The 27,863-nt window shown below is 53.8% G+C and overlaps 10 protein-coding genes across 10 annotated transcripts; 4 read left to right on the top strand and 6 right to left on the bottom strand.

Moving 5' to 3' along the window:
- Nucleotides 1-395: 395 nt before the first annotated feature.
- On the bottom strand, nt 396-3,958 carry CPAR01_09686 (uncharacterized protein; the record flags this gene model as incomplete). The annotated part of the gene is made up of 4 exons (XM_060493950.1): nt 396-1,642; nt 1,694-2,265; nt 2,443-3,155; nt 3,782-3,958. The coding sequence occupies 4 exons, from the start codon at nt 3,956-3,958 to the stop codon at nt 396-398; spliced, it is 2,709 nt and encodes a 902-aa protein (XP_060348080.1).
- A 545-nt stretch (nt 3,959-4,503) lies between these two features.
- On the top strand, nt 4,504-5,662 carry CPAR01_09687 (fumarylacetoacetate hydrolase; the record flags this gene model as incomplete). Its single annotated transcript, XM_060493951.1, has 6 exons — nt 4,504-4,518; nt 4,579-4,818; nt 4,882-4,917; nt 4,974-5,318; nt 5,375-5,475; nt 5,530-5,662. 6 exons carry the CDS (start codon nt 4,504-4,506, stop codon nt 5,660-5,662), a joined length of 870 nt encoding a protein of 289 aa, XP_060348081.1.
- A 1,708-nt stretch (nt 5,663-7,370) lies between these two features.
- On the top strand, nt 7,371-9,674 carry CPAR01_09688 (IBR domain-containing protein; the record flags this gene model as incomplete). The annotated part of the gene is made up of 2 exons (XM_060493952.1): nt 7,371-8,137; nt 8,210-9,674. The coding sequence occupies 2 exons, from the start codon at nt 7,371-7,373 to the stop codon at nt 9,672-9,674; spliced, it is 2,232 nt and encodes a 743-aa protein (XP_060348082.1).
- A 485-nt stretch (nt 9,675-10,159) lies between these two features.
- CPAR01_09689 (uncharacterized protein) lies at nt 10,160-12,059 on the bottom strand (the record flags this gene model as incomplete). Its single annotated transcript, XM_060493953.1, has 6 exons — nt 10,160-10,348; nt 10,417-11,153; nt 11,212-11,469; nt 11,523-11,626; nt 11,688-11,813; nt 11,884-12,059. The coding sequence occupies 6 exons, from the start codon at nt 12,057-12,059 to the stop codon at nt 10,160-10,162; spliced, it is 1,590 nt and encodes a 529-aa protein (XP_060348083.1).
- Nucleotides 12,060-16,210: 4,151 nt separating this feature from the next.
- CPAR01_09690 (ThiS family protein) lies at nt 16,211-16,918 on the bottom strand (the record flags this gene model as incomplete). The annotated part of the gene is made up of 2 exons (XM_060493954.1): nt 16,211-16,372; nt 16,643-16,918. The coding sequence occupies 2 exons, from the start codon at nt 16,916-16,918 to the stop codon at nt 16,211-16,213; spliced, it is 438 nt and encodes a 145-aa protein (XP_060348084.1).
- A 925-nt stretch (nt 16,919-17,843) lies between these two features.
- Nucleotides 17,844-18,595, bottom strand: CPAR01_09691 (40S ribosomal protein S28; the record flags this gene model as incomplete). Its single annotated transcript, XM_060493955.1, has 5 exons — nt 17,844-17,905; nt 18,017-18,100; nt 18,228-18,293; nt 18,364-18,432; nt 18,574-18,595. 5 exons carry the CDS (start codon nt 18,593-18,595, stop codon nt 17,844-17,846), a joined length of 303 nt encoding a protein of 100 aa, XP_060348085.1.
- A 426-nt stretch (nt 18,596-19,021) lies between these two features.
- Nucleotides 19,022-20,412, bottom strand: CPAR01_09692 (uncharacterized protein; the record flags this gene model as incomplete). The annotated part of the gene is made up of 3 exons (XM_060493956.1): nt 19,022-20,212; nt 20,261-20,320; nt 20,374-20,412. The coding sequence occupies 3 exons, from the start codon at nt 20,410-20,412 to the stop codon at nt 19,022-19,024; spliced, it is 1,290 nt and encodes a 429-aa protein (XP_060348086.1).
- Nucleotides 20,413-21,109: 697 nt separating this feature from the next.
- Nucleotides 21,110-22,797, top strand: CPAR01_09693 (uncharacterized protein; the record flags this gene model as incomplete). The annotated part of the gene is made up of 2 exons (XM_060493957.1): nt 21,110-21,755; nt 21,806-22,797. 2 exons carry the CDS (start codon nt 21,110-21,112, stop codon nt 22,795-22,797), a joined length of 1,638 nt encoding a protein of 545 aa, XP_060348087.1.
- Nucleotides 22,798-23,086: 289 nt separating this feature from the next.
- Nucleotides 23,087-24,650, bottom strand: CPAR01_09694 (TfdA family Taurine catabolism dioxygenase TauD; the record flags this gene model as incomplete). The annotated part of the gene is made up of 5 exons (XM_060493958.1): nt 23,087-23,391; nt 23,494-23,698; nt 23,885-24,121; nt 24,188-24,282; nt 24,341-24,650. 5 exons carry the CDS (start codon nt 24,648-24,650, stop codon nt 23,087-23,089), a joined length of 1,152 nt encoding a protein of 383 aa, XP_060348088.1.
- Nucleotides 24,651-25,955: 1,305 nt separating this feature from the next.
- Nucleotides 25,956-27,832, top strand: CPAR01_09695 (major facilitator superfamily transporter; the record flags this gene model as incomplete). The annotated part of the gene is made up of 5 exons (XM_060493959.1): nt 25,956-26,198; nt 26,253-26,348; nt 26,407-26,785; nt 26,849-26,880; nt 26,972-27,832. The coding sequence occupies 5 exons, from the start codon at nt 25,956-25,958 to the stop codon at nt 27,830-27,832; spliced, it is 1,611 nt and encodes a 536-aa protein (XP_060348089.1).
- Between the last annotated feature and the right edge of the window lie 31 nt (nt 27,833-27,863).

The following is a 27,863-nucleotide window of genomic DNA, read 5'->3' on the forward strand; positions in this document are numbered from 1 at the left end:
AAGGGACCCAAGACAAGAAGGGAGTGGAGGGGAGGCCGAGGGGAGAGGCGTAGGTAGTCCTCCTCAGCTTTGGGATAGTGGTCCGGACAAAGGGTAGAAAAGATAAGACTTATTCGGTCTAGACGATAGACGAGGATCGGGACCTATCAGGGCAACCTCGGTTGAATGAACTACATGAATTGCATCAAGTCTCACACGATCCCCCGGGCCTCAAATTGCTATGAGGCGGCTTACGATCCACCCGACATTGTTGAATCATCATGGTATTAGGCAGTGAGGTAGACAATTAGGATTGGTGCCCCTTAGTGGTAGTGGCACAGAATCTAAAACTACTACATAAAGTCAAGCCCTTTTCCTGATCTTCGCAAGCAGTAACAACATCCCATGCGTCGATGTCACTGTGCTGCTGCTCTTGCTTCCCTGGCAGCTTTAGATTGTCGAATCTGTGCCTTGAGTTTCCTCGAGTCGGCTCTCCTGTTCCTCGCGCGCTCTTTGGCTGGATCCGGTTGGGCCTCTTCACCCAGCGTTTCAAAGGCCTTCAAGTCTGCCAAGAATCGACGAATGCGCACACCCGTCTTTTGTCGGATCCATGCGTCGACCTCTTCGTTACAAGCAGCCGATATGGCGATGTGGAGACCTCGCAAAACATCTCTGTCATCAATTTCTTTGTCGTCCTGCTCCTTGGGGTCCGAGTTATCACTACCTCGCAGCGGTTCTCGTCCCTCTTCGGGTTGTTCAGCTGAGGGTAAGGGAGCTTCCTCGTCAACGGGCTCTGGGAGTGGCTCGTCATGTTCGGCTTCTGCAGCCATGTAGGGAATAGCTTGTGTCTCCAAGTCTTGTCCTCTGAGTGTCTCATGCCTGGATCGCCTGGCTTCTTGCATCTTCATTTCCCGTGAAGCGGCTTCCATGGCTACTTCAAGTGACGAGGATGAGCTCAAGGTCAGTTTCCATGTGGACGGTAGAGCAGGGTTAGGTGTGATAGTTCCGCGACTCGTCTGAGCCGACCGTTCTCTTCTTTCCACTTCTGTTGCGGGTCCTGGCAGGCTTCTGAACATCCTCCCAGATTGGAAAATTGGCGGATGCTCAAAATCCGTTTGTGTAGGCTTGTTCAGAAGAGCGGCCTTTTCCTTAGCCTTGCGTTCGGGCTGCCTGATCGAAACCCTGAGAGGCTTGTCTACAACGCCAGCTGACTGTTTCGATCCTGTGGAGATATTGGTGTTGTATGGCTCCTGAGCCTGTACTTCGACAGTGTTCTCGTCTGACTCTGATAATACAGTGGCTTTCACTGGTCTTTTGGCTATGACAGGAAGGGCTTTATCTCCTGGTGGGAAGTTTTCCTGATCTGAAAACACGTTTTGCTGAGACTCCTTACGTATCCCCTTAGGGGCTGAAGATTCGAGCTTCAGCGCCTTTGATTGCTTCCTCGGACGATCGATACGAGCTTGGGCCCTTGGAGGTATGGGTGGTTTATCGTCGTCCAAGTCATGAGGTACCGCTTTCCTTGGAGACTTGCTTTTGGGACTTGGTGCTTCTGTCTCGTTGCGAGAAGGGGGAGCCTCCCTGAGTGGCCGATAGGTTGATGGACGTTGTGCCGTGTTGCCGTGCCATGTTTTGGCTCGAACATCTCGAGAGGCTTTCTCACCTTTGAAAGAGTCAGCAACGATTTGGCCGACGATTATAAAGCTCGACTTACGCCAGCCCTGTAGCGCCTCTGTCTTCTGGGGGTAGACTGGTTCCCACTTTGCCAGTATCTTGTTTGGCGTGTCAACTGTTGTCGGCGTCGGAGCGGGAGGTAGCCGACCCGTTGGCATGTCGATCGATTCGTCTCTCGTATTTTGGAAGCAAGGTAGGTTACAACATCTCGAAGTAGAACTTTCTTTCTTGGCGGGAACTTCGTCGATAAAGGCGAGCTCCCAGGCGTCTGGCTGTGCAAAGGCAACCTGCGTACCAGAAGTTGATGAATCGGATGAGCTTGTTGAAGCGCTCCTCAAGCCATTAAGCTGAAGGTGGCCTGGTTCAGCTTGTTTTCTGGTGTCCCTAGAGCGAGTCGAGATTGGCTCTGCTTCGATGTCTGATGGATTCTTCGTCTTCATGTCCTTTTTGGGAGACGGTTTGGGCGGCGACTTCTGACGCTGCTGTTCAGAAGTCACTGCTAGACCAACAGCTTGGAACTGTTCCTCATACGGAAGAAGAGCTGTAACTGTGTGAAGCGATGCAACCGACTCTGGTGTCGGGGTAGAGACAGGTAGCTCTCCTGCAGCTTTTCTACGTTCAGCATATATCTCTAGTTGCCGTGCGAAACGATTCACTTCCCGGCGCCGGCTGGAGGTTCTCGATGGAGGTTGAGGTGCTCGGAAAGATTGATTTGATGATCTATTTGATGGCGAAGCAACAAGGGATACTCGGCTTTGCTGCGAAAGACTCCGACGAACAGCTTCCTACAGCTGTGGATCAGCAACTCCGAATCTTCTCTCGTGGGACGCCACCGATTCGCGGTGCTGAAAGGTGTGGCCAGGATCCGCCATGGCCGACAGAGGGTGACCTCGGATTCTGGATGGACTGTTGCCAAAGTTTGGCGCTTTTGGCTGACTTGGGGATCCCGAAGGACCTGCAACTGGTCTTCTACGGACGGGACGTGGCTTTGATGCCCGATTTGGAACAGCACGTTGGTAGCGAAAAGAAGAGCCTCGTGGTCTCGGCGATCTAGGACCGGCTTGAACCGCAGGGTCCATCGCGATATACCACGCAGGTGGCGTCCTTTGCATTGAGGGTCTGTTGTGCCTTCGAGAGGTCGGCGTCAAGAGCTGAAGAGCGTCCGAGGCCACAATACTGCGCAGTCTTTCTAGCTCTCGCTCTTGGGAGACGATGATCGGGACAAGTTGGCTCGCTCTTCTCGCGGATGCTACAGTCGTTCGAGAGCTGGTAACCTTACCGGATGGGAGCCTGGCTCTGCTGGCGCGCTCTGTATGTACAATTATGCGTTGCTGACGACGGAGACTCTCGACAGACCGACTTATGGGCTTGCGGAAGACGTCTTCTGCTGCCTGGTGTGCTTGTGTCGGCTCAGATTTAAGAATGGGCGGCGGTGGTGAACAAGGTGAAATACAATTGCAGTCTCGGAAGACTCTGTCGCAATCAAGCATCGTCCATGCTCGCTGCACTGGAATAGTAGCGATGGATCCAAAGAAGAATTTGCGTTGGTATCATGTGGTTTAGGTAACAAAAACGTAGCATAGGAGAGACATATGGTGATACAGAGGGGAGGCAGTCGGTGCTGTGCCTTGCGCGTGGCCCTGGACATTAAAGTCGACGTTCCTTCCCAACATTACACGGAACCGTGCGAAGAAGGATGTGAATAAGCCCAGTTTCTTGGCATGAGGATGGTGGTTTCTTCACCGGCTGATGTCCTTGATACTCGGTGAAGAGTACGTCTCGAGCTGGCGGCGGCCCTTCCGCAATAAATGCTCTACAACGGAGAAGTCGCGCTTGTCGACCGTAATGTACCTTTCAAACTCTGTCCTAATGTGTTGGTCAGTATGGTGGTATGCGGCACATAAGAAAGCTGGTGCACAAGCTTGCCTGGCAAAAGATTGAAAATGAGGTCGTGCAGTCTATAACGGTATTAACATCTCACATGCAAGTCGAAGACGTTGAAGAAATGTTACCTCTGGCTTCTTCCGAATTTCCCGGATACATTGTCGATAGAGTGCCAAAACCTCCCGTTGAAGGCCAGAAAGACCGCGCTTCGGTACTGCCATCTCGAACGTCAAATCGGCGTTACTGCGGAAGGAATGCTCTTCTGATGGTTCATGAGAGGACCGTAATGAGAAAGTTCGGATGTCGAATCATTGATGTCAACCATGAGAAAGAGAGCTCCATCGTTGTAGCTCAGGCCAATGAGGAACGGCGGAAGTCGGAGGTCGATTGGATGACTCAGCAGCAGCATTGGCATTGGCATGATGCTGGAAGGAGCAAAAGCAAGTAGTGCCCCGTCCCTTAAAAGGGTGTTTGAGCAACCCTGTAGTCTTATGAACCCCGTAAAGTACTCTCTTCTGCCTGTCCATAGCAGTAACCCAGAAACTGTAAACTCTAGCTTTTGATGCTGAAAGGAGCTCCTCGGAATTGTGGAGTCGCATCCGGAAGAGGTGCACACCTGTAGTGCTGCGCAGCTGCCGGGAGTTCAAGGCGTAATGATGCCGATGCATTAGCCGGCGCGCCAGAGTGCTACGCAATTCACTTCGCTCTGGCACATCTGACGCCGAACAGCGAGCCGGGGTTTAGCTCTGGAATCCGTGCTCTATGGGGGGAAGTGTGGGGTCGACGGATAGTAATCGGAGGCTTCACGTTCGTGGGGTCCAGTCGCTACAGCGTCCCGTCTTCGGCTCCTCTCCCGATATTCGTCACATTCCATCACCTGCAACATATTCTCATCTACTGTACCGTTATCTTGCTTTGTTTCTTCTTCAGCCTGTACCACAAACTTGCAGTTGATTAGTCGTAAATATGGCCTCATTTTCCGTGAGTCAATCGCTGCCCAGGAGTGACTGACAGCAGCCGATATACTGACTCTCACATCAGAGACTCGTTCGCTTCCTTGCCCGGGACGGCAAGACGTACTACGGCGATGCAATTCTGCCGAGCGGCGTCACTGACATCGCCAAGGCGAGGCAAGCCAGAATCGTGACGGGCGACATCTTTGGAAGACACGACGTCACAGAAAACGTCGCCGACATCCGCCTTCTGCTGTCCCCCCTTGCGCCTGAGCACGTCAAGACTGTACGGTGCCTCGGCCTCAACTATGCCAACCACGCCAAGGAGGTGAGATTAGAGCCAAAGAACCCTGGAAATGGCTCTGCACAAATAGCTAACAGCACCCCTTAGTCAAACATGGCAATTCCCAAATTCCCAGTTCTCTTCGTAAGTCGTCGTCGTTCGTTGAGGAAAGAAGAAAATGGTAGACTGATTTCTCCCAGTACAAGCCCGTGACCTCTCTGGCTGGACCGACTGACCCCGTTCCCGTGCATCCGATTGCTCAGACCGGCAGCACGCTGGACTACGAGTGCGAATTGGTCATCGTCATTGGCAAGACCGCCGCGGACGTCTCCGAGGACGATGCCCTCAACTACGTCCTCGGCTACGCCGTGGGCAACGATGTGTCACACCGCGAGTGGCAAATCCAGCGTGGCGGCGGTCAGTGGTCTCTTGGGAAAGGCTTTGACGGCTGGGCGCCGTTCGGGCCTGGCATTGTGACCAACAAGGTCATCAAGGATCCTCAAAACCTCAAGATCTTTACCAAGGTCAACGGGGAGACCGTTCAGGTGGGTGTTGGACCGCAGGCAACGAAGTGTGGGTTTAGAACTGACGAATGGGCCAGAATAATAACACCAAGGACATGATCTTTGGCATCAAGAAGACAATCTCCTTCTTGAGCCAGGGCACTACCCTGCTCCCGGGAGACGTCATCTTCACCGGAACGTAAGTAGATCAACGAAGAGCCCTAGCCGACCCCATGACTGACGGTATATGTAGTCCCGAGGGCGTTGGCATGGGTCGCAAGCCCCAATTGTGGCTCAAGGACGGAGACGTTGTTGAAGTTGGCCTTGAGAATGTGGGCTCTTGCATCAACAAGATCGAGTTCAGCAAGGTCAAGTCAAGGATTTAGGGATGGAGCTGAAAGTGGCGGGGAGGTGCATTGTACCAATTGCTAAGATAATGGTCATTTGTCAACTGAAATCTGTTGTTCCATATGGAGTCCAAACAAACTTGCCTGAGGTAGCGAGATGGCGCTCCCCGAATTTGCGGCCGAAGTAGCACGCGTTGGCGTATCGAAACATAGAGAACCTGTAGATGCCTGATGCCGAGTTCCTTGGAAGGTGGCAAGCTTCCTTCATTATGAGTTATGCAAATTGCGTCGGCTCTTCCCATCATGGAAAGTACACACAACATGGGCAATTAGTGAATCGAGAGTACCTCATGCTCAGACGACGTCAAAAAAGGAAAGACAAAGCACCTTAAAAAGGTACTGAATTGATTACGTTCATGCATCCGCCGATAATCGAAATCGGGTCCCTTGCTAACCGCGGAGAGTCATGGAAGGCAAGGATGATAACCACTACACTACAGATGCTGGTGAAAATTGCAGCGGGTCTAGCACCTATGGATCATTGAGCCATGCCAGACAGGAAGGATCGGTTTGTGGTCCGTGCCCCAATCTCAAACTCCAGGCAGGCGTTCCTCATCCTCACTCTTTCGTCTCTGTCCAGCTTCAGACGGAAATCAGAAAGCATAGACGGAAGAGAAAGTCACGCCTTTAAACTTTCATCTAGAGCTATTTTGAATATTCTTTTGTCATTTCTTTATGTGCTCTAGGCTGACACCATTCCAGCTCCCTACCAAGGACGTCAATCTATGCCGTAATCGGCGGAAACTCGGCCTGCAAGGCACAGCAGCGCGAGTACGACATGATCCCACGACGTATTATCACCGACTGGAACATTTCACCATCAGCCAAACTATCCATAACCAATCTTCAGGAGGCTAAGCGTTGCGTGACATACCTTCTAATGGCACCAAGCAACCCCTTCGGTGACCAACTGCGGCAGTTATTACAGACTGACCTCTAGGGCGCACTGCACTGCCCGCGCGCTAAGTAGCCGAACGTGCCCAGCTCCGCCCCCAACACCAACGCAGCCCACTCGCAGCCAGTTCGGCCTTCTTCGCGATGTTTATCTTCAAGACACGAGACTCAACCAACCAGGTCTCGCCTCGCGACATCGTGCTTGACGAGTCTGCCTTGATCTAATCAGCACCCGGTTGGCGGGCTACCAACCCATTTTCTCCGCGGCCAAGTTCGCAAAACCATAGAGCCGATCTTGGCCGCCGCCAATGCTATGGTAACTTTATGTGGTGTTTCTCCATACCACCTCCACGCCTCTTTCGACAGTCTAGCAGTGCAGCTGGGGCAGATTCAGCCCTGTGGTCTGTGAGCTGTCATCAGGGTGCCTCGTCGTTGATCCCCCAAAAATGGGGATCTCTTCAAGCTTGTCATGAGGCTCGGAGGAGCCGCCAACTGCACCTTGGCTTCCTTCATGCTCCGCTTCCCGCTCACGCCATGTAGAGAGACTCTTACGTTTCGTTGGTGGGATCGGTTAGATTCTCCATATCCATATCTTCCGCCAGGGCTCTGGTATGAGACACACTTCTACCTAGATAGATTCTTTTCCCGCTCTTGATGGACTGTTCGGCGTGGCGTTTAGTTATTTGTGCTCTTCTCTCCGTTCTCTATCGGCGAAGAGCCAAACTCTACATCCTACCTAAGACAGCATCTTATACCCAGGTACATGACGACAACCACGTCGACCGTCGTCGAGATGGAGACTGCGACGAACGTGCCCGCCCGCCTGGAAGACTACGTGGGGTTCTACGGCGACCCATTTGTGACCCTACGAGACTTTGACGATGATGAGGTGAAGCCTACTCTGGCCATCACCAACAAAGAAATAACAGCTCAGAATCCGGCCGATGAGAATGAAACAAACGAGGCGAATTCAATACAAGAGGGTGAGGATGAGGGTGAGGCCCGGTGGACTGAATACAATCCGCCAGCGTCCCTCAGAACAGCGCCAAACCTCACTAACACGGTAGCCCTCGAGATCCTCCAGGTCTCCATCGAGAACCTTCAGGCAAGAGCCGCCGAGGAAAATCAGCGGCGGCAGCTAGAGGAAGATGAAAAACAGCGGGAAGCCGAAGCAGCAACCGCAAACGACGAGGGAGACGGCACGGTAAAGGAGCCGTATCTTCCCATCATCATCACTAGTACGGACGGAGAACCCGGTCCATCGTCGGCGCTCGAAACGGAAGAAGTTGAGAATGTCGAAGATCTCAAGCTGTTTCCCGAGATGACGGGAGCGGGCGAGGGCAATACCTTGTCACAGGGGCTCATCGTCTTGCCATTCCAGCCCAAGAAAAGAAGCCGCTTCGCCCTGACGAGAATCTTGCAAAAGATTGGTGAAAAGGATGTTGCGAAGAAGACGTCCCTTTTCGGTGGTAACTCGAGCAAGGCGAGCCTGGAAGCAGCAGTATCTGACGAACCCGCTCCTACTGTCACAGAAAAGCAAAAGAAAGCTCCTGTGACTGTGTAAGTCACATCCCCCTTACCCCTTTTTCCAACACTGAACCCATTCTCGACATCTAACACCAAACCCACCAGCGAATGCGTCTCCTGCCTTGACGACTTCAGCCCAAAGAAAGTCATCAAAGTCACATGCCACAGCTACTGCCCCGACTGCTTCGAACGCCTCATCTCCACCGCCGTCCAAAATGAACAACACTGGCCCCCCAAATGCTGCCTCAACCCGATCCCAACCCGCCTCTACCTTCGCAAGATCTCCCCCGACCTGGCAAAGACCTGCAAAGACCGCGCCGCCGAGTGGGCCATCCCCGTCGCCGACCGCATCTACTGCGCCGAACCGGCCTGCGGCCTCTGGGTGCGCCCCGAACACGTCGACGCCGCATCCCGCGTGGCCCGGTGCCGCGACGGACACCGCAGCTGCAGCATGTGCCGGGGACCCCACCACGCCAACGACGCAGACTGCCCACTCGACCGGGACCTCGCGCTGACGAACGCCCTCGCCGCGGAGGAAGGGTGGCAGCACTGCGGCCGGTGCCAGGCGCTCGTCGAGCACCGCGAGGCGTGCCAGCACATGACGTGCCGGTGCGGCTACCAGTTCTGCTACGTCTGCGGCCTGCGGTGGCGGACGTGCACTTGCACCATGAACCAGCTCGAACTCATCAAGAACGGGGCCGCGGCGCGGCGGCGGGAGAGGTTGCGGCGCGAGGCCGAGGCCGAAGAGGAGCTCCGCGACGCGTTGCGGCAGATTGAGGAGTTTGAGCGCGAGGAGGCGCTGAAAGCCGAGTTGCTGCGTCTCGAGATGGAGAGGCTTGAAGAAGAGGCGCGCATTGCGTGGGAGGAGGAGCGGGCTCGGCTTGAGAGTCTGAGGCGGCACGAGGTCGAGGTGAGGTTCCAGGAGCTGCGCGAGCTGCTGGACCAGATTCACGACCTGCAGGAGTTCCTGGTGCGGTACCAGCACGATAAGGAGAAGGAGCTCGCGGCCAATGAGGAAGCCATGTCGACGGCGGAGCTCGAGTCGAAGCAGGAGGCTGAGCAGCGAGCCCTCGTCGAAACGGCCGCGGATAAGCTAGCCGCCAAAGTCAAGAGCCTGACGGCGGAGTACGCGACCCGCGTGCTGGCGGAGCAGAGGACGGAAGAGGCGTACCTCCGTCAGCTGGAGAGCTTCTTCGCGGACCGCCCCTCGAGCGAGGCGCGCATCGAGGTGCTGATGCGGGAGTTCCGCGGAACGATGGATAAGGGATGGCGGGCGTGGGAGCGGTGGCGGGACGACGAGGTGGCGCGGTACAAGCTTAAAGTTGAGGAGGAGCGGACGATCCGGGAGGAGATTATGTACAGCGTGCGGATGCGGCACGAGGAGAGGCTCGAGAGGGCGCGGGCGGAGCTCGAGAGGAGGCAAGCTGCTGAGATTAAGTGGGTGACGTTGGTTTTTGCGGAAAGGATGCGGATGCTGGATGCGATGGAGAGAGCGGAGCTGGAGGGGGAGGGGGTGGAGAGGAATGAGGCTTTGGTTGGGGTGAGGGATGATGAGGCTGGGTCTAGTTGACGGTGGGAAGGCGGCCTGGTCTACCTGATCTTGGCCGTCACGCTGATGATGTTCAAGAGTCGACTTGAAAGCTAACAGGTTTACGCAGATGTGATGGCAGAGCATAGCAGTAGGCAGTTTGTAGCGACTGATATTTGGAAACACCTTGCTGGGAGGTTTAAGAGTATATAAATCACACTTGGGATGTTAGCAAGGTGACCTTGACGCTTAATTCTTTATTAGACGTTGGATCAATGACATGTAGTCAACCGACATTGTCACGTCCTCATGAAACCAGATAGTAGATGACACAAGATGTCTGTATACTTGATCGCATCATTATAAAAGGTCTGTATCGCATGATCTCTGTACAACATTAAATAGTGGGGGTATCTGCATGCTCGTATATGCTTTCATGTCACGGAGCTTCAAGTCCGTGAAATGCTAAAATTGGGAGAAGGGAAATCCCCAATGCAATGGTGCCAAGCACACACACATAGCCTCTCTCAACCGCGCTTGTGCTCCAACTCCTCGGCCTCGTGACCGAGCTTGATCTCCTGCTCGACCTGCGCGAGATCGAGGTCCGCAACCTGGGCGTCGGGGCCGTCGATGACCTTGACGAGCTCCTCGAGCGTAGGGCCCTTTGTCTCGACGTAGAAGAGGTACACAAAGACGAGTTCGAGGAAGATCCAGCACTGTGAAACGCAATATCATTAGCCAAAATGTTCATTGACCTCGAAGTCGAAGACAAGTGAAAACTTACAGTGTAGATGAGGTACAGCTTCCAGGTGTGGCCGGTAAAGTAGTCAAACGCGTAGGGGTTGGCGTAGTTGTTGAGCGTGAGGGCGGCCTGGACGGTCAAGTTGACAATCATGAGACCCTTGGCACGCAGCTTGTACGGCAGGATTTCGATGGAGTAGCTGATGAGGAGACCGGACCACGCGAAGGCGTAGAAGAAGCCAAACAGCCAGATGAAGAAGATCATGGCGTAGTTGGAGCCGGGCGAGCCGTGCTCCTCGTACAGGCCGGCAGACAAGGTCCAGAAGACGAAAGTCATGAGCATGCCGCCCGTGGAGGCGAGGAAGATGGGTCGGCGACCGAAGCGGTCGACCTGCATGGCCAAGGTCAGGGAGGTGACGAGGGAGAGACCGGTCTGGCCGGCGGAGAGGCCGAGGCGGGCGGTGGAGCTCTCGATGCCGGCGTTGGCATAGAGGATATTTGTGTAGTTTGAGATGATGGCGTTGCCGGACCACTGCGAGAAGAGACCGAGGGAGATGAGGACGATGAATCGGTACTTGTTGCCGGCGGTGCGGAAGAAGTCGAGGTAGCTGCTGCTGTTCTTGGCGGCGATCTCGCGCTTGATGGTCTCGCGAATCTCGCGGAACTCGAACTGGACGGTGGGGTTGTTGGTGTCGCCGTTGGCGTGGTACTTGCCCAGGATTGCGAGGGCCTCGTCGTGGCGGTCCTTGGCGATGAGATAACGGGGAGACTCGGGAACCCCTGTTTTGATAACCAGTCAGAATCTGACGGAGAACCTCGATTCATGAAGATGACTTACAGAAGATGAAGGCGAGCTGGATGACGGAGGGCACCGCCTGGCCAATGGCAGGGATACGCCACGACCACTCATTTCCGAGGAAGTCGGTTCCGAAAGAGAGCCAGGCGACGACGAGGGCACCGACGTTCCACAAGCAGTTGTAAACCGTCGTCAAGCGAGCACGATGCTGAGGGTGGCAAAGCTCAGCGAGCAACATGGGCGACGTGATCTGGGCAAAGGAGTTGCCGAAACCAAGAAGGACACGACCGCCCATAAACACTGCGAATGGTCAGCCTCTGAGAAACCGCTGCTACATCTTTGTAGCTACTTACTGCCCATGCTTGTGCAGGCGCCCTGCAAGACGGCACCGGCAACCATGATCAAGCAGCCGATGACAATGGGGATCTTTCTGCCAAAGTTGTCGGCAATGAAGGGGCTTCAAAAGGGTCAGCAAGCTTGTCGATCGCCCAGGGGCTTCGTGTGAGAACGGCGCTTACACAATAGGAATCGAAACCAGACTGCCGATTTGGTAAAAGGCACCGAGAAGACCGAGCTGGCCTCCCTTGGGGTGATCGAAGAAGGACTGCCATGAGTCGAAGTTCTGGACAGAGTTGAAGAACATGCTACAAATCACGTTGCTGTCAGCAAACGGGCCTGATTGTGTTCTCTTTCATGATCGTTTGCGCAACTTACCCATCGTAACCAGTAGTCGCGGAGGCAATGCAAAGGACGAAGGCGTAGAAGTAAAGCTTCCTCAGACCGGGGTCCTTCACCCAGTTGACCTTTTCAAAATCCGGCGCCTCTTCCTGAGCTATGACAACAGCCTCGCTGTTGGTCTTCTTCTGTGTAACGCCCTTGAGGAAACCCATTTTGGCGTCTGCTCAATGGAGCTATGTATCGTGTGTGGGTTTGTCGTGGTAAGTTGACGTTTGGCTTTTTGCCGGCGACCAGAGCAAGAGCCAGAAGCAGGTCTCCGTATTGTTTTGGGCCAGAGGATGACTTGAGAGGGACGGACAGGGCGAGAAGGACAACTTCCATCTACGACGCGGGGTCTCCAGGTCTTATTATATGGAGCTGTGGATCATAAGACGAACAGATGGGAAGCAAAGAATAAACAGTGCGAACAGCTTCAGACGGGGCATCGGACCGGGAAGGCCTAGGTCTAGGGACCGGTCTTCTTTGGGGGGGGGGGGTGTTGGAAGCTGGAACCACTTGGTTGGGATCCTTTGCGTGAAATCCTAGCGGAGGTCGACCGGTTCCCAATCAGCTGTCAATATCATAGCGACTTTGAGAATATCGTCCTGCACGAGGACGAAGCAGCCTGCCGGCCCAGGTAAATTGCCAGGCCCATGGAATCTCCTAGTGCGTACGCGGCGCAGGGGATTGCCACTGTCTCCCGGCAAAATGCGATGGGCTTGAACCGTTTCAAGACAAAGCTTCGCTGCCAAGTTTGGCTCCGAGAAGTATCAAGTCACGAGGGGCGGGAGGCTTTCCTCTACTCTCTACCCGTACGGCGTAAACCTATCCGAACTAGGCTCTTCCCCAAGAAATCTGCTGCCGTCCGAACGGGTGAATGCGAATCGGACACCTATTTCTCCAAACTTTGGCAATCGTATTTTGCCGGGCGCCTGTGTGGACACTTCAACCCACTAGACAAGGACAAGACTAGATGGGAAAAGGGCGAAAGGTGTGAGAGTTCCCACTTTGCTGAACGTTCCCCCTGGGGTCCCGTGGAGAAGGAGGTGGAGGTAAGCAGGGAGGTTGTCTTTCAAGTGGAGACTGCGACGGTCCCGCCCGTTGTCCCATTCTCTTTCCCCAAGGTGACTCGACACGCTCGACTACGACTGAAAGTTGTAAACATACGTGTATGAAGATTGAGGTGATGAGAAGGCCAGTTCCGGGAGCTTCTCAGTTGACGTCAATGGCTTAAGTTTCGGACAAGAGGCTGGAAAATACGGACAGCTTTTGCCGGCTGCTTAAGAGTTAACCCCAGAGATATCCTAGCAAGTGAGGACGGAGAGAAAAAGAACCGCAAAATTAGACGAGTTTGGGGTTGACTAGTCGACCGCTGCGGGGAAGACAAGGCCGAGGTGGACGACTCATCGCTAAGCTAAAATCGGTCGTCTTTACCACTAGAATGTGGGCGCTGGGAACATGGCGACTCGACTTAAACCCGGCATGACGCTTCCGTGACTCGCCAGGTATACTCCGTACACTTTCTATTCCGTGTGTTTCCGTGTGCCGTGCCTTTGCTGGGCCGGCTTGATGCAGTGATCACGCCGGGGCCGCAACGAAGTATCAGTCAATGGTTGCTTCTCACGCGTATTATCCCAATAATTTCTGGGGCAAATGAGAGAAAACTTACTCGCCACGTGAAAACGGGAAGCTCTTTCGACGCATGAAAAACAGTAAATGCTTCAATAAGGTGCTCGGTACTCATGTCCGGGGACCAAAGTTTGCTGCGATGAGGCGGTAGGCCAAACCGAAAGTGCAGACACCTCCGTCCCGTCGATGCAACTTTGTCGAGGAGCGACCCCTGCTAAGAGAGACACCCTCGGTAAAGCTTTCCACCGTGCCATTGGTGTTATTTTGAGGACATGGGTTGCGGGCCTGGTACCAAAAGCTAGACGGGCCTTTTGCGCTTACTCAAACCACTGATGTGTATCCAGATTCTAGAGACAAGTCTGCTTCTTACACGGTGAGTAATGGCGACGTGATATGCCTCTTGACGCCGTATGTCGCTTTCAGCGCGATCAGTCCTCGTGCCGGCGGGATGGATTCCGCAGCAATGGGGCGACAGCGGGTGCATGCGAATCTCTCGTAACTTGGTCGGCCGAGAACCGCTCCTCTCTGAGTACCCATAGACCCACCCTCCCCAAGGTCATTGAGGGTGTGGATTCGTGGGCGTGCGCTGTGCGGAGGGTCACCATGAGGGCCAAGATTATTCCGTCGATACTGCTGCTCGACTGTCAGTCGATCCACGATGAAGCGGAACAGCCCGACTTTGCATTCCATCCCGCCCTGTAAAGAGGACTCGAGAGTGGTAAGGCCTGCCCTTCTCAGTCAGATCACTCCTTGAGTGACTTTCGCCAGGGTCCTTGCTAGGTGAAGAGTTCACGTGGGTGCTTCCGAGCGTGGGTGTAAACAGCGGTGGGGGGTGTTGGGAAGGCCTCGCACACCAGGCCTGTTAGTGGTACGACACTTGAGCAGCTCATACCCAGCATGAATGATCGAGTTCCCTAGTCGAACGGTCTTGCCTCTACACTAAACCGTCGTGGGTCGTGGAGATGCATTTGCGGAGCCCCACGACAACGCTGAGAATCGCACCGTGTCCAAGTTGCCTGTTGGAGAAGACTCGAGGGGTTGGAGATTCCTAGCGTGAGGTTGAAAAAATGGCTACTGCGCCGCTGCCTCACATGGGGGGTTCTGCCAGGATACCACGTCGTTGACCGGCGCCACCCAGGGCACCCGATGCATTTAGCCATTTAGCCTGATATCAGGCTGAATGATGCCCGGTAGTGGTTGATAGAGGGAAGATCGCGCTATGCCAACGGCAGAACATTGCATTGCAGGGTCTTGCCCGTGACTGAACCAACACGAACGGAGTTGCAATACAATTAACCGTAGTCGGCTCTCAGCCGACGCGTTCCTCGTTGCAGACTCGCAAGTCGATGATCGCGTTCGAGACATAGGTAGGTAGTCAGCCGCCTTCGTGCTTCCTCTTGTCCGTAGTGTCTTTCAACCGGGCCGACTTTTCGATCAACGGCAGTCTGTGGACAGTCTAGGCGGCTCATGACAGCTCACGACAGCCTCGGTAACAGCAATAATTGCATGGCCTGTAATGGGACCAGACCGATATACACGTAGATGATCTTCTCATGTTACCACCACAGCTGTAAGTATCTTGATGCACAAAGTCCAACTCACACCGGTAGCTGTATCCGAAGGCCTCCTTGAAGAAAAGTACGCAGCTTTCGAATCACATACTTGTCGAGCTGTTGTCGGCTTGCGGCTGCTTCTCGAAGGCAGGGGTAATTTATCCATAAATTGCCGGCATGTCGCCGCTAAGGGTATTATTCCCAAGTTGCCGATTGATGGGGGATCGTCGAATCCGTGATCTTGGGACCAATTGCTTATATTGCTTGCAGCGCAGCACTCATCCTCCAGGACTGGCCCCTGAGAAGTCTCCGTAGCAAGCCGCAGGACCAAGAAATTGACGTTCCCGTGGGAGCAACCGTCAAGCGACGGTACCTGCATAGTAGCCGGTGTCCGGTGGCCGCCTTGTTCCGTGGCCGCCGCATATTGGTGATGCCTTGAAAGGACACCTCAAATGGACATTCTGCCGTAATTTGTCATATTGAATTTCTTTGCAGGAATTGTCCGAGGAACGACCGCATTCAAGGTTCTCTGCTGAACTGGCTCAAACGGAATGTTCTCAGACGATGTATCAAGCATCTCTTATATGCATCTAATGGGTATTAGGATTCTATGATTTGAAGCGCGAGGCTTGTTGAAGTCAGGAATTGTGACAGACTGTGATCCAAGTATTAGCCGCACGGACTCCAACTCGACCAGCTCCTTCCCCGCACAACTCCGGTGTCATCCCGTACTCGTCCCACTGGGAAATTCCATCACAAGATTCACTTTCCACCCGCAATCGCAATCGTAATCACCAATTGGCTAGGTTAGGCGCTTTACTGCCGCCCGTGCCGCCGTACCGACTTTCACAAGATGGACAAACTCAGCACCAAAGAATTATGGCAACTGAAGCATAACTTCTCATCAGCCAGAGAATCATCTGAAGAGCACTTCTTCCGGTGCTGGAACCACCAGGACTGCAAGGTGTGCCTGGCGGAGAACGAATGCAGCTGGTGTCCCATGGTACCGTTCTACCACGCCCAAAATAGGAAACGATGAAACGAATATTTGTGTGCTAATTCGTGATGCTGTGTCTGCGTTCCTTGATATAGACGTCCGCCTGTGTACCTAATTCGTACGCGATTCCGTTATTAGCACCCGCCTACGACGAGAACATTTGTCCGCACTGGGCGGAACGATGGGAGTTGCGCACCAAGCCGTTGGGCTGCCAGGTTTCGACTATTACGAGTCTGACGTCCATCATCTCCATAGTGTCGACGTTCATCGTGGTCTTGTTGGTGACCTTGATCGTGCTCGGCGTCCGCTGGGGGAGACGACGGAGTAAGCAAGACCCGGACTGGTGGCGGTTGTGGAGGCGTGACTGGAGCCGAGTACAATTTTGGCAACGACCGCAAGGACAGGACGGCGAACGCGACCCGTTGCTGGGTCAAGCGCAAAGCACGCGAGATGGCACGTAGCGAAAAAAAAAGAGCTCCCGCAGGGATTTACTCCTGCTGTGCCCATGAGGACATGATGGAACCAAGTCACAGATACGAGGGCTGCCACCGACGGGACCCCTTCACCCGGAGCTGACCGGAGGTATGATGGCTACTTCATCGCCGGACCGTATTATCGGACCATCCTCGTCGTCCGGCCCAGGGATATCTACGTATTCTAAGTTGACCGTCACCAAACACGACTCTAAGAACCTCTCCTTGAACCCGCCGTGTCTCTCTTCAAGCGCATCGAATAGCTTCTTCAAGGGGAGAGGGGCCGGCAACACCTCATATTGCTTGGATGTGAAGGAGCCCGCGCTTGCAAAGAACAAGACGTTGAAGTGGTCTTTGGGTGGCCTGGGAGCCGCAGCCATGTTCGAAGTAAAATTGGTAGAGATCTGCAATCTTTTGTTTGGGTTAGCCAATGCTACAAAAAGCTTGGAGTGAACGCAAAAGAGTAGTTGATAGTGTTGGTGTCAGAGATCTTGGTGATAATTTTGATACATCAAAAGGATTCAGGTAATACATGCTAATTTGGATACATCATCCCAACTTTTATAACGAGCAAAAATAGAGACTGTTTGACTTACCACTTCGCGAAATGCCCCCTTTCAAGGGTTGAGGGTTAAGGAAGAGAAAAGTCCAAGGTGATTGGGAATCCAGAGAAGTTTATAGCTGTAAGAGATGAGGGAGTGGGGCAGTCCAAGGAAATTTTCGTTGGCCCCCAATCACGTGACACTTCCAAGGAATTTGCGGCCTTGCGCTTTGCGGCTCTCAGGCGCAGCTTGCGGGGCAATTCGCGATCGTGATGACAGTTGCAGTCTGGAGAAGTTGATGCTGAAGGAGAGTTCCAAGACTACGTTGATAATCAAATTGATTGAGACTTTCCCCTGCACACGTCGTATTCTCACATCGTTCCCCGAGGAGACAGTATCATCATCCAAGCAGCGTGAACCACATAGCAGTCAGTCGAGATGCAAGAATTGGTGCAGAAGATGTTTGATGAATTTTCCCAGGCTGTCCATTGATTGATATATCTCGTAGACGCCGTTCCCTTTGCCCCTTCCAGCGTCGCATCACAAACAGGTACACGAGGTCGTTCTTCGTGCAGAGTTGCCTCGCGGCTGGGTGGGAGAACCTTGCTGTATTCGCAATGCAGAATCCGTTTTTTGACTCCTCTAAACACGAAAGCCGTGGGCTCGGGTGACGAAGCCCTCGCAATGTTCCTGTCCCATCCTCAGAACCATGATTCCGTTCCTCGTAATGTCCATAACACACGCCGCCGCCTATTCAGCTGCCTTATCTCAGTCTGCGGGCCTCACGCTCAGACTCGAGCAAGCAGAGGATATCGTCCTCACGGACTAGAGAGAGAGAAAGATGTTAGCCAGTATTCTTGGTTCCCTTCGCGCGGTTGTCGCTGTTGCCCCCTCTTTCGGTGAGAAGGCGGTCGCAGGTATTCGGTGGTCGCTTACCGGGTCCCTTGACGTTACGGATAATGGAACGGGTCTCGTCGTCCATGAACTCGACGCGGACTTGGGTGACACCACCGCGGGAGCCTATACGCAGTCAGAAAATCTGCCAAAAATTCGTCCCTCCTTCCGTCTCGGTTGCAATCGTGGATTCGATCTTCGTCGGGGAGGGTTTCGTTTCTCTATTTTTCGGGGGAGGAGAGGCGGGGCATACCGGTACGGCCCAGGACGCGGGTGACCTTCACAAGCTTGACAGGCTGCTTAGCGGAATCCATTTTGACTGCGGGCGAAAATTATACGTCAGTCGATCAAGATCTCTGTCAATTTTTCTCGGGCGTCGCGACACGTACATGTATGTGGTTGCGAAGGTGCTGCTGGGTGGTGGGCTGCGCGGGTTGATGGTTGACTGCGAGTACGATCTTTTTTTCGCTACGAAGACTTGTGGAAGGGCTTTAGCGAAAGGAAACCCTTCCACGGTGCGTGCTAGGGACCCAGCGATCTCTCATTGGTCGCGAGTTGGGCGCATTGTCCATCTGGTTTCTGCCGTGTTCACCGCTTACCGAAACCCATCTCCAACCCCATATTTGTGCTGCATACCTTAATAGCCCAGAAATAGGAATATGAAGGGCATTGTCTATTGATCACTCTACTTTACTGTAAGAAACAGATGACGATGCATCAGACAGAAGCAGGGTGGGCTTCTGCAGAAGTAGAGACTGGCAATAAGTTCGCTATATTTCGAACGCATCTGACATCTTGAATGTTTTTTGATCGGGTTGCGGAGTTCACCGAAGGGCTTTGATGGTTATATCTGGCTTTCCATAGTCGGGTTTGTGGTGACATACATGCACGTCGAAGTTGGGAGCTCAGATCCTAAAACCTCGTAAGGGCCTAGCCATTCTACAACGACACATCGACAGCCACATCATGGACACGTTCGCAAGAGATTTTTTAATTCGGCTCGATTGATCGATTAAAGCAGGGGTATCTTTTGACGGCGGAAGTCAATTATGGCAACTTCGCAATGCGTCCCTCCAAGTCCTTTACCCATGCCTCCATCACCTTCATGTTTCCGGTCATGGCAGTGCCACCCTCCTTCATCGCCTCCTCAACCTTTTCCAAACCGTCCTTCCATTGCTTAAGGTCCGTCGCCATATCGGTTTGTTGCTTTTCAATTCTGCCAAGCATCTCGCCAGCAGTGGCAGCGTCAGAGTGTATTGCGCGGAGGGACCTCAGGCGGTCAAGCAATGGTGGTAAGAGAGGAGCGAGGTTCTCAATGGTCGGCAAAGTCCCATAAAGAGCGTTAATCTTTGCCAGCTGCTCGGGAGCCGGGGCATCCTCGCTAGGAGCCGTACCATTGCCGAGGGTTTCTTGCGCAGATTTAGCCCCCTGGCGTGCCTTTTCCAGCTCCTGAGCTTCTTGGATGAGGGTACGGACTCGACGGCTGATTGAATCCAGATTCGATGTTGACGCCTGCGACAGAGTCGTAATCTGCTTCTGAAGCCCATCAAGCGTGGGAAGAATGGCTCTGGGCAGACCATTGATGTCGACTTCCGGCAGGGCGGTTGATCCTACTCCGATTGCCTTCTCCAGGAGGACCAGTCGTCGGTCAAAGTCCGCGGCGGTGGCGAGAGCGTGACTCTGTTCGTAGGTAGGAGCATACGTTACTGTGTAGGTCGCAGAGTTCCCCGGTGCCACCAAGTCTTGCGATTCATTCTTAGATGGTCCAGATGACTGAGACACTGGCTGAGGTGCGCGAGAAGCGCTCGTATGCGGTTCCAGAGTTTTGGAGATCTCGTCCAGGACCTTGCTGAGAGACCCTAAATTCTCGTCATGGTCTCCTGTCGTAGATTTTGCTGCAGCCTCCTTCCTCTTCCCGTACTCCTCCTTGGCTTCCTCTACTTCTCGTTGCAGCCGCGCTATCTTGCGTTCCAGGCTGTCCTCATCGTCCTCATCGCTAAGATCGCCGAATTGCTCCGTACCATCCTGCAGGAAACGCTGGCGTCGCGTTGATGCCTTGTACGATTTGCGCTTGCCGTCTACTCGATCGGAAAAGTCGACCCCTGTGGCATCCACGCCCGCCGGAAGGAAGCGAGATCGTGCTTCATCTACCCGAAGTCGGGACCTTGAAATGCCGTTGGCGTCATCGTCGAGATCGTCGTCGAAATCGTCATCCGAATGCGATTGTCCGGTTGTCGTCTGCGCGCTGGTCAGCCATAGCAAACGATCTCAGGGTAAGGAACGCACAGGAACAGTGGAGGTATCGTCTGTCAGCTCTGGCGTCTCGTACACGTCCGGGGCCGAGTCCTGAACCTCGTCAGTATTGTCTTCTTGGTATTTAGTAGTACAAGTATGCTGACAAGGTCTGGTAATGCTGCGTATTTCCGATTCAACGCCATGACGAAGAATCCGGGAAGAATTGGGGAATTCGGTGGATGAGGACGCGTTGTCTGGCAATGCACCCCTTTCGAGTCGTCGGTAAGGCGTCGCCCGTGAAGCTTAATGGCCCAGTTGTCGATGTACGGAGTAGTAAAGTCAACAATCAATCAAAGACCCCTGCGCAGGAAGGGGAGCTCCAGCTTCCACGCCAAAAGTCACTGAGCCACCAGGGGTTTCCCGCTAACGTGGACGTACCCATTGACAGAGTGGGGTGGGGTCGTTTGTACACTGCTTGGCCGGTGCTTGGGCAGGCACGCGTCGAGAACGCGATTGTAGCTTCCACCTTTTCCCCGGGTCAGCACTTCCACTTAACCTCAAGCGGCAGCAAATTTTGTGGCTCCGGGGGCCGAACAAACAACGTCTCCTCCGCAATTGAGAAGATCAGACATCGGTCGAGGCTACGTACGAAGACTCAACATCAATTGGGGGTTGTCGTTGATCATCTTGCATATGTTCGCCAACCTCCATTACAAAGTATCAGGGATTGAACCGGAAGCGGAAGCGAACCCGGCCGGAGACTGATGTTGAGCTCCGTGTGAGATGCCTGCTGGTCTCCGCAGGAAACACTTAAATACTGATACTTCTGCCTCTCGAGAGCATAACTCAGTCGACCCAACGCTGCGTTAAGCATCGTTTTAAGGCATATTCAGTGTCAACATGCCCCCAAAGCAGGCAACGATGCAGAGGCGAGCTGGTCTTGCGAGAGACAACCGCGTTCGGCCTTTATTGTCACAGGTTAATGGCCAGCGACGGACATTAGTCGCCGACGACAGACCGGTAGACCGGCCACCTGATGACTCTGATGATGAGATTACCGATCCAGAACCTTGCAGGGGATCAATCCCTTCGAATGCCATGCCAAGCTCAAAAGAGGCGTCTCGGGTCTTTTCGAGTACAAAACCAGCTTCAGACTCTGATGATGATCAGAGTGCGTGGTCATCTCGCGCCGACATGGCTCGACCTTATTTCGGCTCATCGAAGAGAGGAAAGGAGCAGAGCAAGATGTGGAGCGCTTCCCAGGAAAGCTCTCAAGGACAAGCGCAATACGAAGGCTCTCAGGGCTCTTTCTCTACAACACGTGGCAGCAAGAGAAACTCACCAGACGGCGGAGCACTTAGTCCAGAATCTAAGGTAACAAAGGCACGGAAGATCGGCCTTGACGACGAGAAAGAGGCCAAAAGATTACTAGTACGGAAGAAGAGCTATGGTCGAGGCGAAAACAGCAGAGGGCGTATCAGACCTCCCACAAAGTCAAAACCGAAGTCATCGCAGGAGAGGCCGATATCCAAGCTAGGAAGAGAAGGTTTGTTGTACATTGGTTTCAAAGTCATGGGGTTACTAACCATTGATCAGCTGCCGCGCCCAAGATGGTGCAGCCGTCTTTCAAAGCCTACGATGACGACCCATTTGACCAGTTCTTGAGCCAGACACCTCCAAAACGCATCATTGAGCCCGCGGCCACGTTTTTATCCTCTCCTCCTCACGCTTCTGCTCATCCTGTTATGAAGCATGTATCTCTCAGTCCTCATTCGTCACCAAAGCGAAAAGCTAAGGCCGAGTTCAAACTTCCATCAGCTTCCCTACCTGAGTCTCTGCAGAGTCCAACGAATGCGCGCTCACAGCTTCGCAATCTCGAGTCAAGTCCTGAGTCTGATTTGAAGAAGACGAGGAAATTCTCGTTTGAATCCTCGGACTTGTCAGACTTGGACAGCGACCTCAAGCAGCTTGTAGAGACACGTTGCCCCATGTGTAATGAGATTGTCGATGAGAAGTTACTGCACGATTTCTCCAAGGGTGCCCGTCTGCACATCCGAAAGCAGATTCAGTTCTGCCGACTGCACAAAAAGAAGTCTGCTGAAAAGGCTTGGGATGCTCGGGGCTACCCCAAGATCGACTGGGAGGGACTTGATACTCGAATTGCTACTCACTATAGCTTTCTTGGAAAGATTATCAACGGCGGATCTTCTCACTTTGGTGATTTGCTGCTTGACAAGGTCAAGGAGGGCAAGAACCGGACCTTGCTCAAGGCAGAAGATAGCTTGACGCCTGGCTATTACGGCCCGCGGGGCCTTCGTGCATTCTCAGAGCACATTATCGGTCGCTTTTCATCGATTCTGAGAGAACGAGCCGTCGACGATCGGCTGATATCGTCGCGTGGTTATTCTAGCTATGTGGAGGCAGTGTTGGTCCCGGAATTGGCAGTGCTGTTGATATCTGATGATATGGTAGTGGAAGCCGAGGAAGCAAGAAGCATACTCGGGGAAAGCAAGTGGATTGGAGACTTGCTTCACGAAGATAATGGCGATACTGTAGATCAACTCAGCGATGATGAGAAAGAGGAGTGATGACAGAAGGGCTTTTTGAGCGAGAATGGCAGCCAGGGGCAATGCGATGGAATCGCTAGCATGTGGTGGTTGACTGATATTTATAGCATCATGAAGCAGGTTACCTTATGCCATGACAAGTATGCAATGGATGATTCTTCCAACAATGTTTCATAGTGCCGTGTCTTCCACATAATGCTAATAAACTTCAATTCGTCAAAGGCCTAATACAAGTTTCCATCTCAAAACTACCAAAAACCCCAACGCCATTCGTGACCCAAAACTTTTTTTCGTCGAAAACGCCCTTTCTTCACAGTCCCAACGCCTCCCGTCTACCTGTGCTGTTCAGATCGAGATACGGCGCCTCGCCCAACGACGCAACACGGTCGCCGGCCCTGGCCTCGACGTAGTCGTAGGTGGCGCAGTGCCACATGCTCCTGTTGTCCCAGATGGCGAGGTCGTTCTGGCGCCACTTGAAGCGGACCTGGGCGTCGTGGTTCTGGGTGACGAGGTTGAAGAGGTAGGCGAGGAGGACGTCGGACTCGTCCTTTGTGACGCCGTTGATGCGCTTGGTGAAGCCCTTGTTCACGTAGACGGACTTCCATCCCGTTACGGCTGAAGGGGGTAGGTTTTTCAGCTTGAGGTTCTAGACTTTTTTTCTTTCGGAATGCTTTTGACTAGGGGTGGAGTGATGTGATAGACGGGCATTATACTTACGGTTGGTACGGATCACGGGGTGGATGGACTTGAGCTCGGAGCCCTTGTTCAGCGGCGAGCCGCGGAGGCCTTCTCGGAGGGGGTTACCCAGCCTGCGGGCCTCGTCGTGGAAGAATGTGGCGTCGTGGGTGGCCGTCAGCCCTTCGAGGAACTTCTGCATGGGCGGGGAGAGTCTGTCGTAGATCTCATATCCAGAAGCCCATAGCTGCGAGTTCACCCCGTTAGCCGGGCAAGGTTCCACATCTCATCTGCAATGCAACTGCAAGGGTATAATGGCGAGCAAAGCAAGCAAGCAAGTGAGCAAGGGGGAGGACACGGGTGGTTCCAGCCAGCCTTTTCAGGGGAAGAGAGATGAGATGGGGGACGGGGAGGCGGTTGGTTTGGGACTTACAGTGTCACCACCGGTGGCGGGAAGGGTGTGGATCTTGAGCATTGCGTAGTCCGAGGGGACCTGCTCGAAAGAGATGTCGGTGTGCCAGCCGGCGCTGGCGAAGCGGCTGACATCGCTCAGTTGGTGGGTGAGGCCGCCGCCCTTCTTCTGCTTCTCGCTGCTGATGACGCTGATTTGGTCACCGAGCTCGCTACCTTCTTCTGTCAGGGGGTGGATGTGAAGGCCTGATGATTCGGGCTATTTCTCGGATCAGGTTAGGGAGCTGAGTTACAAGTTGGGTTGAAGTAGTTGATTTTCACTTACACATCCGGCAAGCTCTGTGAGACGGAGGCAGAAATCCTTCATTTGGGTGGGCGTCACATCCTGGTCCCTCAAGAAGACGACACCACGCTGAGAAACTATGCCATCTATTAGCACATGGCTTGACATACATAGAGAGGTGGAGGATAAACTCACTTGTGACGGCCAAATCTCTAATGACCTGGTCGTCCGCCTTGAGGAGATCAACAACCTGCAGGCCCTCATACTCACGTCCGATGACAGGGGTGATGTCTGCGTTCTTGAAGTTGTCCAGAGAACCGGAGTAGACGAGCGGCTTGCTCAAGCGGGGGCGAGCTGCCGAGTTTCCACCAACAATGTTGGAACCGGTAGAGACTGCGGAAGGCATGTCGTTGTTGTTATTGTTGCTGATGATCTTTTGTGATTTCACGGGGTGTGAGGTGGTATAGTCTGTTGATGCAGGGCGCTTGAGAGTGTCGTCGATCATGTTTTGTTTGGGGGTGTGTGAGGTAAGATCTGATAAGCGAAAGGGAAGATTTATGAGCGAGATATATGGCTAGATTTTATGTCCGGAGCACCCGTTATGTTTTGTCACTCTCCACGTACGTTGTCATAAGGAGGGAGAGTATTGTTCCTCTTTTTTCTTCTGTATGCTTTCAAAGCGAGATCGGGGAGTGACCAGTAATGTGAAATGGGGTGAGGAGGGAAAGAAGATTGTCAGACGTTTTCTCCAACGAGGATGGCTTCCCCTTGGTCGGGTGGCAGGTATTACGGAGTACTCAGAGACTCAGAGTCCTCATCGTTACGGAGGCTCCCGACCGGTGGGCGATGGCGCAATCGCAAAGCTTCCTAATTCGGCGAAGTCTGTCAGCCGTGGCCAATCAGCGGAGTGGGGGCACCTCAGGCACCCCCTCCGGAGACAACACTCGGCCATCTAACCTCCCACACACACACACCTCCCCCCTCTCCTGCTCTGCCTCATAGTCTCAAAACTCGCAGTCCTCGTCGGAGAATCTTTCGGACTTGAAGACGGACGCGGCAGCATCACGTCTTTGCTCTGGGCACATTAGCTACCGGGGCTACCTTGCCCATTGGCATATTTGCTCCGTTCCTTGTCACAAGCCTTTCTTGTCGACACCCTCCACATGGGCGCAAGCAAAACAGAAAACACGAATGAAACCCCCATTGAACGTGAAGTCGTCGTTCGCCAGAGAAAAGGGCAGATGACATGTAGTCAAAACTATGTTGACAATGACATCGCCCGTTGGCCAAGACACGTTGCCAGGGGGTGTCGTTCCGAGAGCCCGGGGTTTTAATCGGTAGGCGGAGAATTCTGGGGTAAGGTTTTTTATTTGGAGAAACCAACTCTCACTTCTCCGGCTAGGCCATCCGGACCCGGTCGCTATCAGCAGCAGCAGAAAAGTTGTCAACACCATCTTTTCTCTCTCGCCCTTGGCCCCCTTGTCCGACCACATGGTTCACCTCCACTAGTATGTGGGTTCCTTCGAAGACGCAAGACCGAGCATAGATGTCGTGAGCCGTGATCTGCTAGCCTCAATCAGACATATCAGAAGTTTGAGGAACGACTATTAAGTTGAGCATCAAGAACGTCTCCGTTCTTGAGACTGGAGCTTCGTGTCGATCACCGTCAGTTTACGCTACCTTTTTGTTTCCCTTTTTCTTCGCAAGCGAAACCTCGGGCGAGTGTGTGTGCTCCGGCCTCCACCTCACTTCTTGCTTACACGAGCTCTCTCGCCTGAACCAAGCGACGGCAGCAGTAGCAACAGCAAAGATGGTCGACGTCGAGCCCACCGCGCGGAAAACGGCCAGCGACAGCGGGAAGGACGCCGTATCCATATACCAGGACTCGGACGCGCCTGTCATCGGTCGCGAGAATCTGTCTGACCTCGTGCCGCCGCATGAGTCTTATGAAGGAAAGCACAGATGGGATCCCGCCGCGACCTGGACAGAGGCCGAGGAGAGGAAGGTGGTTCGCATCACCGACATCAAGTTGCTGACGATGCTGTGTATCATGGTATGCGAAGCCACTTTGAGGTCATGAGAAGCTATTTTGCTAATATTAAACCAGTTCTTTGGCCTGCAATTGGACAGAGGAAACTTGAGCAATGCTCTGGCAGATGATTTCCTCAAAGACCTGAAGCTCAGCAGTGACGACTACAACAACGTACGTTCTGGCAGTCTGCCTCTTTGACTATCTCAATTGCTAACATACGCTCTTGTAGGGAACCACAATTCAGCTGGTGTGCTTCCTGGCCGCCGAGTTCCCCGTCCAGTTCCTCACCAAGCGCTTCGGTTTCAAGTACGTTCTGCCGACCATGATGATGATGTGGGGAACTGTCTCCTGGACGCAGGCCTGGATCACGACCCGCGCCGGCTTCTACGTGACGAGAGCCCTCATCGGCGCCTGCGAGGGTGGCTTCATTCCTGGTACTATTCTCTTCGCGACCTACTTTTACACATCAAAGGAGCTGTCCGTTCGACTGGCCGTGTTTTGGTCCACGCTTAACGTTGCACGAGTCATCTCGGCTCTGCTGGCGGCGGGTATCCTCAAGATGCGCGGCATTGGTGGACACACAGGCTGGTTCTGGCTCTTCCTGTTGGGTATGTGATCTGCTCCCTCGCCTTTTCATCTCTTGTGTGTCTTGTCGCTGACTAGCCGCTCAGAGGGTCTCCTGACTTGTGTGTTGGCTGTCATGGTATGTCTGCCCGCGTTTCTTCCCCCGCTTTCTCTCTTCCGAGGTATGGTGATTCGAAATGATTCCCCCCACTGACCCCATGTTGTTACAGGCATTCCTCTGGCTCCCCGCCTCCCCGACGAACACTACGACGGTCCTCTGGAGAAAACCATGGTACACAGAGAGACAGGAGGTCATCATGATCAACCGCATCCTCCGCGACGACCCCGCAAAGGGCCTCACTGCGCTGAAGGAGCCCATGACGTTCAAGGACATCAAGAACGCATGGCTCGACCCCTCCATGTGGGGCCTGTACCTCATCGGCCTCGTCGCCTACATTCCGGCCACGCCCGTCCAGGCGTATTTGACGCTCACCCTCCGCCGCCTGGGTTTCACGACGTTCAACGCCAACATGCTCACGGTGCCCTCGGCCGTGCTGCAAATCATTACGATGCTCACGCTGGCCTTTAGCAGCGACTACTTCAAGGAGCGAGCGTTCCACTGCATCTTTGGCGAGCTCTGGATCATGCCCCTACTCATCACCCTCCTCACGCTGCCCGACGGTGGACGCGAATGGAGCCGATTTTCGGTTATTACGCTCATCTCTGGCTACCCTTACTTTCACCCAATCGTTTCATCGTGGATCTCGGAGAACACGTTCGACGTCAAGAAGCGCGCCATCTCGGCAGCGACGTACAACGTCATTGTGCAGATCGGGTCCCTCGCTGGATCCCAAATCTACCGCGCCTACGATGCGCCGTACTACAAGCGCGGCAACACGGTCTGCGTGTCGATTTGCGCCTTTAGTCTCGTTGTGTTCCTGGTCCACCGTCAAGTTCTTGTGCTGCTGAACAAGCGCAAGGCGCGGGTGTGGGACGCCATGTCCAACGAGGAGCGGCTGGCGTACCAGAGTGATGCGGCGGCGCGCGAACAGGACGGAAACAAGCGTCTGGATTTCAGATTTGTGTACTAGGAGGGTAATCATGCCATATGCATTGTATACG

The sequence above is a fragment of the Colletotrichum paranaense genome (assembly GCF_030867605.1).
Source record: "Colletotrichum paranaense strain IMI 384185 chromosome Unknown Scaffold_7.1, whole genome shotgun sequence".
NCBI classification, from domain to species: domain Eukaryota; kingdom Fungi; phylum Ascomycota; class Sordariomycetes; order Glomerellales; family Glomerellaceae; genus Colletotrichum; species Colletotrichum paranaense.